Source organism: Brachyistius frenatus, unplaced genomic scaffold, assembly GCF_029030835.1.
Source record: "Brachyistius frenatus isolate BFR_SWC_R1_liver_20210118 unplaced genomic scaffold, ASM2903083v1 Contig_23, whole genome shotgun sequence".
NCBI classification, from domain to species: domain Eukaryota; kingdom Metazoa; phylum Chordata; class Actinopteri; family Embiotocidae; genus Brachyistius; species Brachyistius frenatus.
The window spans coordinates 2267417-2279651 of NW_027210622.1; the positions used below are offsets into that span (position 1 = coordinate 2267417).

The following is a 12235-nucleotide window of genomic DNA, read 5'->3' on the forward strand; positions in this document are numbered from 1 at the left end:
GCGCACAGAGGGTGTCGCACTTCCATTTATGGTAAAAGAGGCGGTGTTACAACTCGGTTACTACGCTATCACTGTGGTAACAGCAGCGGTTGACCAATCAGCGCACGCGGCGAAGAAAGCGGGCGATCCGTATACGTTGATGTCATCAAGGCAGTTCATTCAAAAAAATTCTGACTTTTGGTTGTGTTTATCCAGAGATAAGTGTGGAAAAAAGGCGGGTTTAAGTTTTTAATTTTAGGCGGAATTTAGCGACTGTGATTGCACAATGCATTTCTACAATATGATGGCAAAATCTCCCCTTTTATGGTTGCTGACTCAAGAATAAAACAAAGAGGCACAAGAAAAACACCAAAGTTAGGGATGATAAATTGTTTTAAGGCAATAATGTGATTAAGCATTTAAATAATTTCCAGTGGTCTCACAATAAACACATAAAAATCGAGTTGTAGACAGATTCCATAAAACAAAACAATTAATATTACACAAAGCAGGTGAAATTTTAAAGACATTCTTTCAGTCGAGTAATCATTTATGCTCATCTGGAAGTCCTGGAAGTGAGCACTATACAGTAAAGTATCTCCTCTGGCTTTTACACAGTAGTCCTCAGCTGGTAATCTAAGTAAAAAAAACAATAAATGCAAGGCAAATTATGAAAATTAAATTCCGTTTTTGAATCCATGGATATGTGACCTCAATTTGAGAATCCAAATCAGACAGAAAATCACTAATGTACCTCCACTCTGTGTAATGTAGCGGACCCAGGGTAAAGCCTGGTAACCACTTTTTTCTATGATCTTCATATACCGCACCTGGTGGAAAAAAAGAGTAACAGACCAACACAACTTGTTGAGGCAAGAAACATAAATGTGCATCATCAAATCAAAATTAAATCCACATTCCCACAGCAAATACATCAGCTCTTACAGGACCTGACTTGACTATCCACAGGCTATAAACTTTGGACGGCCAAGTGAGCTTCTCAGGTAACAGAGCTCTATAATGAATAAATCATATACCGTAAACAAGATACACCACGCCCTGACAGGCTTCCAGAATAAACGTGCTTTCCTTGCACAGGGACTTGACTCATCCAACCACAGGCTGTATTCTGGGGTTATTTGACATTAAATGGAGAAAATCACAATAAACACACAAACCTGTACCCACACATACCTGTATTCCTGAGACTGTAAAGTATGGGATTTCAAATTTGACAGTAATGGGAGGTTTGCCCTCCATCTCATTATTCTCCACGCTCGGCAAACCAAAGTGAGCTCTCATGAGAAACTCTTTGCCTCCCTGCATAGATGGACGCACACAAAGACAAATGCATGAGGGAGACAGACAGAGAGATGGACAGATGCACATAAACCCCCTAATTAATTACGTGCACTTTTTATGGTGCGACTTTCTTACAGGGAAAGATTTGATGGTCCACACCACCATGTTCTTCTCAGGCACATATTTGGCATTGCCTGTGCTGGTTTTGAACTTGGGTGAGTCGGCATCGCTGGGGACAGGGACCCTCACCTCCACATTGTTTGCCACAGACTGTTTTTTAAACTGTCCTTTCGCCTGCAAATACAGAACAACATACACTGCAAAAGCATCTTCTTTGCTGAAAGCCAACTTCATTGGGTCAAGGACGACTTCAACTGTTCATGTAAAAGCAGTGCATGGGCATCATCGTCTCAACAAGGTAAACAAAAAACAAAGATATGAGACTCCGGATCAGTAGTTCCATCAACAGTGACAAAAATATTTTTTTCTAAAAGTTTTAAGCTTTTCATGCTTTAACGGTACTTGGCAGTTTCCAAAGCATACATCTCCAGTGACACAAAATATTCAAGCATTTACCGAGGATGAATGTTCTCCAGAGTCCGCAAAATTCAGTACACCCTCACAACCCCACGCCTGTTTCATGCACCTTATGTAGGCCTTTTCAGCTTGTATCTAAAGTAAGTCTTACTGCAAAACCAACTGCTCTCTGGGCACAAATAAAGTTAAAAGTTGAAACATTGATAAAATGCACGTGATTTCACTGTATATGTAACTAAAAATACCCCAAATTCCATACATTACCTTAACCATGATTTCCACTCTGCTGTGAGAGAATTTCTCAATGACTGATTCAATCCATATCAGAGGTTTCACCTGTAAGAAAGAAAGGATAATGTTTCATCATACAAATGATTTTACAATTAAATCAATGCAACAATGTGTTCTTTACTCACATGTGCATCCAATTTAGTTGACATGTTAATTTCATTCACGTGTTTACTTGCATAGCACTAGAAGCCTGACCATTTTTGCACACGTGTATTTGCATAAGTCCCAAATCATGTACTGAATATAGCCTATTGTACTATGAAATATGTCAAAAGTGACAAGTGTTTCTATAAGGTATAAACAGAAGGTAGTGAAGTGGACAGTACGTGAGTGTTGATGCGGTAGGACATGAGTTCAGACTCCCCGTCAGGAGGAACGAAGGAGATCGTACGATCGCTCTCAAAACGTGAGAGACGGACACACTGGTGGAACTTCACATCTTCCATCACCACAGTCTTCCCCTTATCACCTGATCAATAAAACAACACAGTCCGTGTACTTTCAATAGAATCAGAGCATGCAGCACCTGGTAATCCAGCTATCTATAAAACCAAAATAATAGATGGATGTGGTGAGACGGAGGTTGCATACATACGTCCAGTGAGGGCGAACAGAACTCGGTCATTGAGGCCCAGGCGCAGCTCAGGCATCCCAGACAGCATGGTCTTCAGCTTGATGCTGCCCACGATGTCGCTGCTCATCACACTGCCGTTGGCATTCACCTGAAGAGTGTGAAGGAGTGGATTACATTTTTCAAATCCAATAAATTATTGTAATTTGAATAATTTAGTCAGTTACACCAAAATAAAGTACCAAAAAAAGCCTTAAAATATAGGATGTGATGTCACAGAAAGCACTGCTTGACTTAAGCTGACGTAATGCAAAATGTGATGAAAAGGCTACTACTACTACTACTACTACTGCTACAAATACAACTACTACTACTACTACTACTACTACTACTACTACTACAAATAACAAGCAACTAATGGATATATTGTTACAATGTCATATAATAATGCTACATACTGGTATAGTTACTTATTTTACAAAATCTTTCATTACCTGGTTGATTGTGGCCCATTCAGCATGTACAATATACATTTACCTAATAACAGACTTTAAAATAAATTCTATAATGTAGTGACTGCCCAACTGAACCACATACTCTGTTTTCTATCTCAAATATACATTATGTCCTTGGGCATTTTGCCAAACAACACAAATGACAACAGATGCGATTGCTACAGATGTCTAATTCTCAACAAAAATATATCTTTAAAGATGAACCTACACTAACCATTGATTTGTTAAAGTAGAGAACTATTCCATTTTTCATCTTACCAGCACATTGATGGACTCGATGACATCAATGAAGACCTCGTTCTTTTTGTATTTGAGTCCCTCTGACCGCCAGGAGACCGCATTGGTGACGGTGGTCGGCACTTTGGTCTTTGTCACCTCGAGCTTGGCACCTTTCTGAGTAATGTACCTGCGAGAGATGAGATGAGCCGCTGTGATGCAACACCAGGCTTGTATATCTACAATACCTATATGTCTACATGTGCATCTGTGTGTAGTTTGAGGAGTCTCACTCCTGCAGGATCTTGCTGTCGGTAGTTTGAGGGAATCCAAAGTCCATCAGCTCATCCAGCAGCTCATAGACGACCACGAAATTATCCTGAATGCTCTCCTCCTCCAGCTCTTTGAAGTACTCAGTGAACACCTGCATGATACACACAGCAGACGTCATCTTTACCTGTCAAGACTCTGAGGAACTGACAGCGCTTCCTTTGATTATCACCATCTTAAACGTACACCTCCCCTCAGAAACTCGATGGACAACAAATATTAACAACAAGGATTTAAAAAAATTTTTAAAACACCACCGTGTGTAATCATATTGCATATGTCACTGACCTCGACTAGTTTGTAGAGAAATGAGTATACGAGGGAGGCATTTGAGTTCTTGTTTGTGGTGGCCACAACTGTACAGAGGTCAAGTCAAGGAGTATTCTACACATGCATTATTACATTTACAATCCCTGCTGTTCAAAATTTCTCCCATTCATTTCAATTTCAAGGCGAACTTATAAGATTCTCTTCAAACGAAAATTATCAGTCTTTCACAGCAAAGGATGTCACTGTATAGTCTGTAGAAGAAGGATACGGTAGAGGTTGCTGTGTTTGATCCACAAGAAGTGGACGTTGCCATGTGACATCACGGGACAGACGAGCCCTTCCTCCTCATGCTGCATGAGTAACGGCATGAAGTGGTCGATCTCTGCCATGTTCACATCGCCTTTGTAGTTCCGACAGATCAGCACCTGAGCAGGGAGAACAACAGCGCGTGGTTGTCAGGCAAATAAATGGTCAACTTAACATGTTGTAAAACAGCACAACTTTTAAGATTTAATTATAACCAAATGATGGTGAGCCTATGTAATATGAAAACAAGGTAACTTTTGCAGTTTCCCTCCAAAATTACAAGCAAATTTAAGACACCATCTAAAAACATAACAACATTTTGCCACAATTAATGATCAAGGCGTGCAACCTGCTGTTGGACACAACTGAGGATATTAGTGATTACAACAAGAATTGGAAAACGTTTAATTTAACTGTAACTGTCAGTAAAAATATAGACAACCTTTTTAGTATTCTTTCTTAAAAATGATATTTTACGATGTGTTCCTCTCTTGAATAGAGCCTGACCAATATATCAGCTGGCTGATATTAGGTAGGTAGGTAGGTAGGTAGGTATATACTTTATTAATCCCCGAGGGGAAATTTTTTAATTATTATTATTATTATCCATATTATTGTCAGATATTGGCACATATAAATCAGTTTTATTGTATGTTGACTTTTTTTTTTTTTTTTACAGAGGTTAATACATAAAGACATGTTTGTGTGTGTGTGTAGTTTTTTGGTCAATGTGGACAATAAACTACAAAATATCTTGCCTCCATCTTTGTCACAAGTATTTATGAACCACATTTGAGGGATTATTACCTAAAATATCAAACATTCCCTGCTTCCAGCTTCTCAGTTGAGACAACTTACTGCTTCTCTTATGTGATCATAAACAAAATATATTCTTGTTTGTTGGAAGGACAAAACGCACCTTGTCCACAACTAATTTATTAATCAACAAAATAACTGTCAGATTATTGGATAAAGAAAATGAGACCCAACTGAGATGTGACTCTTTCAAAAGGTCAGAACTTTATTTTAGGAAGATGCCCAAAATATTTCAAACTTGCAGGAAATCAAAGCCACTTTTAACCACTTGTGTGCCACAGAGATCCTCACCACTTGTAAAGGCTGGGCGAGTCTACAGACCAGCCAACTTTACGAACTGTTACCTGAAGTAGCCTACTACAGAGGACAGATAAGATGTCTCAGATAAGACAAAACAGGACAAACCTGCTAAGATACAACAATCTAATGGTTACAACCCGCTGTAAAGTCACCAAACAAGAAGTTTGCTTGGATCCAATGTAATCATGTGCTGCTGTTAAACCCTTTTATCAGACACATAGCATCTGTTCTGTATTTCATGTGTACTTCCACTCCTGTTCCTTAGTAACACTGACTTCTGGGTCAGATTACATGTTCTGTCTGGAAAGAAAGGGATGTTTGTGCCCTGTAATAAACAAATGGCATGAAGGTTACAGGTGCTGCAACTCCACTGGCCACCTTCACTTGCGTTATTGAAGACTGCAGCCTGTATTTCCACTGACAGCCATGTATCCGGAAGTAAATAAATAAAAGGCCAATGAATGAGTGTCGCAAGGTCCTTATTAATTTTTAACGACGCTTTTAATATTTAACAGTCGAAAACGTAACCCAAACAGCCAAAAGCAGGAACAAGTGTAGGGTTTTATAAGTCGAGTTATAAAGCCGAATAAACAGTTATCAATGTGTATGATGATCTTACCTTCCCTTTCAGATCCAACACAAATATAGCCGAGGCAGACATTATTGTGTTTGCAGCCACGACTTTAAAAAGCACACAAACTCAGCTCAAAGTTCAACTCGACTCGTCACCGGTGCCGGAGCAGCTTGGCCATCAAAATCGGGAAAAGTCCTTACAGCACCGGTGACCGCCGTCTCTTTTTCCTGTAGTTGCCGTGACGTCACCGCACCCAGGTGAAACATTTACCAGCTCACCTGAGTAGATGAAGGTTAGGAGGATGCGCTGCTCGGTCTGCCCGCTAGAGAGCGCCACAAACACACAAATCCGAGCAGGGACGAAGGGTAAGCTGAACTCTATGTCATGTTGACTAATGTATTTTCCAGGTTCTTCTGTTGTATTTCATTTCTTTAACCACAGCAGCAATTATAAGGACAAATTCTGCCTAATAAATCTAATCACAGTTATCCATAAATACTCTAACAGCAACTCTGGTTAATTATGCTACTATTATTTATGTAAACAGAAAAGCTGACAAAAAGTTCAGTATCTTTGTCTCCTGGTGTTTTATTTAAACTAAGGCTGCAACTAACAATTATTTGAACTATTAATCAATATGCTAATTACTTTCTAGATCAATTGATCAGTTGTTTGGTTTATAAAATGTCAGACATTGTTGAACAATTTTGTCCTTTCTCCTTAAGGCCAACGTATAAATTAAAATGTCTTATTTTGTCCTTACCAACAGCCCACAACCAAAGATTATCATGAAGGATTACAGGAAATTTGTCACATTTAAGAAGCTGAAAGCAGAGAATTGATTAATAGATGATCAAAATACTTAATTTCCTGTTGATCAACTAATTGATCAATTTAACAATCATTTTAGCTCTAGTTGAAAAGTGTCCCCTTATCTGTGTTGCCTAGCCTGTGCTTTTACTTTCTATTTATATTGCTGTACACCTTTGTGTGCTTCTTCATCAAGTTTGCCTTTAAATAATATGCACACTCTGAAGTTTGGGAGTACTGTACCTATAGTGTTGTCTGGAGGGCGGGTCTTCGTCTATACAGTATATAAATATATATTACAGGCAAATTTGACAACAACAAAGCCATTGATAATGTCATTACTAACACCTGTAGTTCCCCTACCATAAGAAGTTTTGTCTCATTCAGCACTACCTTGATCTGCCAACGTGACCTGCAACCTTTGGCTTCAGAGTTAGAGAAACATCTACTGCTCATGTGCCTGGGGAACCTCATAAGCCATAAACTCCTTTTAGCCTCTGTGTGGCATTATGCCCCAGATCTCAGCCTCTGCTTCTTACCAGCTGTGCGGAGAAAGGCAGTGACTTATAATAAACACATAGCCAGAGGTGTGTGAATGTGTGTCTCCAGTGCCAGATGGAGATCAGTCTTTTCCAGCATCCCACTCCTTTAGTCCATATAGGCTTGGTACCACTTATCTGGGCTGTGTTTATCTAATGAGACATGACTATATATCTAAGCTGTAAATGAGATCGACACACCTGAGCCATGTTTTGTTCACACAGGATATGAGCTTTAGGAAGACCATCACAGATCCTCTGCAAAACAGTTGCTGTGCTGCATGATTTCAGGTTCCTTATACAACACTAACGGTCAGGAAAATTCTCAATCATTCCAGTTTGCCTGCATTTTGTTGTTTCAGTCAAAGTTAGCATCTACAAATGTTCGCGTTTTAAATGTCAGCCTCACTGCCCGAATAAATCTGAGGCCACAGGAAGAGCATTTTTCTTTCATGAAAACTTAATTGTTTGTCCTTCAGCAACATGTCCTATATGTGGCTGACTCTCGCTCAGTGGTTCACATGAGCTGGATTATACAGGAGAGGAGAAGAAATACAGAAACAGCTGCTGCAGTTCTATAGTGGCAGAGGCCCAACACAAACATATGAAAACCTTTCAGACAAGGAGAACAAAATCTTGACTTTGTTTCTTTATGTCTGCAGTTCAAATGAAGTTGAACGTTTGGCTTGCAGGAAAGTTAAACAGAGGTTTCCACTGCAAAATCCTAACCGTGTATACAAATGATTATTTTAATATTTCATCTCTTTAGAAGCTTTATTTTAGCTCAAGATATAAGTATTGACCATATGATGGCATATCGGATAATCAAGTAACTGCTTCAGTCAAGTGGCAAACAATCTCTGGTACCTGCTTTAATTTGTCAAATCTATCCGTCTTAAATTATGGTCATATGAAACAAAAACAGGAATTTGTAGATGTAACCCTGGGTGAGTATTTTTTGTTGTTGTTGTTGTTTTTGCATTTTATGGACAAAATTTGTCAATTTTAAAAAATGATAAAAAACAACAACAACTTTCATTCCTAAAAAGCAGGTGAACCAAGAGGCCTCAACCTCAAGTCTAGCAGGGTTGACATTACTCTAAAAAAAGAAACACATTGATATTTAAACAAAAAGTATACAATGCAATAATGTAACACAGTCTGTTCTCATTTGTTAAATTAACTTCTTCATGTCAATTTAAAAGCCTTTACTTAATGTTGAGTATTCTTAAATGTATTCGATGATCTGAGACATCTTATAACTTTACTTAAAATCATGAGTAGTTGTTTAAGGAATCTTAGATGCAAGAAGGAATGGGGGGGGATTGAAAAAACATGCAAATTAAGTTGCTGACAAATTAAAGTACTTTATTATTATCGTTATGACCCCCCAAAATCTCTTTACTAAAAGTGCCCAACATAACCATTACAGTTGCACCAAAAACAGTCAGAAAAATAACTAACCTGCACAACTAACACCAGATTGAAATATCAATTAAGTATTCATACAATCTGTGGCATACCAATAAGTGAACTACTTTAATTTTACTTAAACCTTATCGCCTCACTGGCGTTGATGACATTTATTGAGGTAAGATGAGGTTATCTGGGTTTCTCAAAACATCTTAGCATCTTATCTTGTTAAATGAATTGTAAGACAAACTCTTGATGTCATGGGAAACACCATAAAACTGGATAGTGAGCATTATGTGAACATGAAATGATTTAGTCAGCATCAGGAACAGTTGAGCTCAGCGTGATGGATCAGAGTGAAAGAGATATCAGTGAAACCTTCTGTGATACATGACTTGATAAGGCTGTGAGAGCTAGTTTTGGAACTGATGCAGGATATCCAGCTGAGATGCTCATGACTGTTTTCCCACCTTTCACCACTACAAAAGAACCTCCTTAGTTTACAGTGGATTAAACTAAACAGTTGCATCCTCCGGCAGCTAGAGACCAACCCGGTTACATTACGTTACATTTCATTTAGCTGACGCTTTTATCCAAAGCGACTTACAATAAGTGCATTTCAACCACGAGGGTACAAAACCCAGAACAACAGGAATCAGTTGTCAAGCAGAGGCCAAACACGCTATTGTTGCTAGCTTCTCATCAGGACATTTGGTGCCCTATTCGGTAACCTGACAGGGGAATATCTATCCTCCATCCTCCATCCTACCCCGTTCTTCCCCTCCCACTGTCAATTTTAGAAGACACTCCCCTTTGCTTACGAGTCAGTGGTGTGAGATGCAGCTCCACCCTTTTTGTTGCCACCTGGCCAATAGGAAGAGAATACACATATGTAAATAGTGAGGTGAGGAGAGGATGCAGATGACAGCCAACATAGCAAGAGGACAGGTGTCATTTGTCACCTGGGCCTCCACGACACGCGGTATCTGTCTGTCGCCTCTTGGGTCTAGTTATTTAACATATAATGGTGTTCAAGCTAATTTGTTATAAGTACCAATGTGACAACAGTGATGCTGCTATAGTGATGGAAAAACAAGGTTTTCGACCTCTTTGACTGTATCAATGCAATCCGGTCTATTAATTGATGAAACCACCAATTTATTACATTTTGAAACACAAGCTGGGAGAAAAGTGATTGTGCAAAATCAGATGATCAGATGTGTTACTGTTGGGTGTGGAATCCTGACAGACGACATACCACAGCTCCAACTATGACGATGATGATAGTGCAGCATTGTCCCTGAACACAGGCTGTCCCTGACATCAAACCCAGTTACCACACACACACACACACACACACACACACACACACACACACACACACACACACACACACACACACACACACACACACAAATTATTGAAGAGGGCTTGCATATCTCAGCATGAGCGTATCTCTATGTCTGAGTTGTCCTTTGTTTTCACGAGTCAAGGTCTAACATTCATTCAGGCAGATGTACGTATATATATATATAAGTATAAGGGTCATTATGATGTTACTAATGGGAGCTCAGTCCACCAATTTGTTTGAAGCAGTTCTTTGAGGTGCAAACTTTGCAAAAATTTGACCCTTGGTATAAAAATCCTTGCTCTCTAGCACTCAGCATCTCCACACAACCGGATTTGTTTCATGTTCTTGAAGAGGTTTCACCTCTCACTCATTGAATACTTTTTTTTTTTTTTACTATTATCATGACCCAATGACACTTCATAGTGACACTATGTTTCTGGTTTCTAAATTTTGATATTCTTAAAAGCGCAACAAGTTTTTGTTTTCTGTGAGGAGGGCAGTATCTTAATAATAAATCACTTCTCAGTTGGAGTTGATGCTCCACCACTGCTTCCTCAGTGACCACCACAGCTGCTGTCTTCACTGTAGCGGACAGAGCACAGCTGAGGCTTTCATTTGAGAGAGAAGAACCATTATTAGACATGAATTATGTAGGAGATTTATTAGGTTAGTGAGAGGATGTTTTCTGGTTGTTTGCTTTTATGGGTGCGCCAGGTCATGTACTCAGAGAGTGCTGCTTTTTCACCCTGAGTATATGATCTGGTAGCTCTCTCCTGTATGCTGAATTCTACATTTCTCTTTAATCTCAAATGAGATTTCCCTCAGGGATTATGAAAACAGAAATATAAGGAAAACTGACAAGAATAAAAACCCACCAGCTCATACCTTAGTTTCTTCTTTGATCTACACAATTAGGACAGCCAATGAGGTTCCCAATGAACTGCTTAAAAAACACCTAAACATTACATTGTGCACATTCATTGTTGCTCTAATTAAACCAAATATTTGCCCTTTGCAATGATTGGAGGATTGTGAATGTGAACACTCCAAAACTGAGTGTCTTTCTGTTAAAACAAAACCAACAGGTGAAATCAGAATTCAAATGAGATTAACAGCATTTGTTTATGTTGGTTTAAGGATATAAAATTCCCAATCGTACGATAACAATTCTGCTCTTTGGAAAAAGGCAGAGAGGAAGGATGATAGTTTGATTGTGATCAGTTTAAGCCCTCTTCCACTCTGTGCAAGTTTTTGCTGTGATGTAGACAGAGGATAATGGCAGTGTTTCCAGGCAACTTGAGCAGCGTTTCCAGGCAACTTGAGGATAAACAGATTTTATGGACATCCATTGTATTTAGTTCTAAAACAATTAGCTTTGTCAGTGGAGAGCCCTGCAAAAACATTTAGTGCTGAGCTCCGTTTAAATCTCAGGTTTGCTGTAATCTAATTATCAGAGTTGGGCAGATGAGACTTTGTTTTGCAGTTCTATACCCATCTTTACTGTAAATGCAGATATTGGAGATGCAGCTGCTGCAGTTACTATCCAAAAATAAAAAATTAGTAATTGTTAATACTAATAGGAAATTAGACTACACTAAATTGATGAGTTCAATTTTCTTTCTGTGCGCAGATTCCCGAGTTCATTGCATTGCAATTTGGGGGAATAGTACATACAATGTCTTTAGTCTATATACTGACTGCTAAGAATTGGTATGTAACATGGAGTCTTTTTCAGATTCCCAGTTTATATCAGTCATTATACAATTATAAAAATTGAGCCTCAAAAACGAGAGAGTTAAGTATTTTTTTTCTTTTATTTAAAAAAGAACGGCACAACCAAAAATGCATTCTGCTGTGAAGGAGGACATCATGCTTTAGTGTCCTTAATCCCACAATAAAAACAAAACATCACAGGAACAGGAAAACAGAATGCAAAATAAATTATCCGAGTTATGACTGAAAAAAACAAATGTTGTGAGGAACAAAAAGAGTTTCTTCAGCATTTCTCTGGGACACCATGTACTGGACCAAGTGACACACCCTACCCTGAAGCAGAGACTCGTACGGGAAACTGAACAGGTGTCCAAAGATTTGATTGACGTAGTTAAATAACAG

The 12235-nt window shown here is 38.8% G+C and overlaps 1 protein-coding gene across 1 annotated transcript; it reads right to left on the minus strand.

Moving 5' to 3' along the window:
* Window positions 1-220: 220 nt before the first annotated feature.
* On the minus strand, window positions 221-6242 carry ap1m2 (adaptor related protein complex 1 subunit mu 2). Its single transcript, XM_069697277.1, has 12 exons — window positions 6053-6242; window positions 4280-4436; window positions 4030-4097; window positions 3705-3835; window positions 3454-3601; window positions 2705-2831; window positions 2436-2578; window positions 2083-2154; window positions 1417-1575; window positions 1174-1299; window positions 734-809; window positions 221-615 (listed from the first exon to the last, which is right to left on the minus strand). Exons 1-12 carry the CDS (start codon window positions 6092-6094, stop codon window positions 590-592), a joined length of 1275 nt encoding a protein of 424 aa, XP_069553378.1. The 5' UTR covers window positions 6095-6242; the 3' UTR covers window positions 221-589.
* Window positions 6243-12235: the final 5993 nt, after the last annotated feature.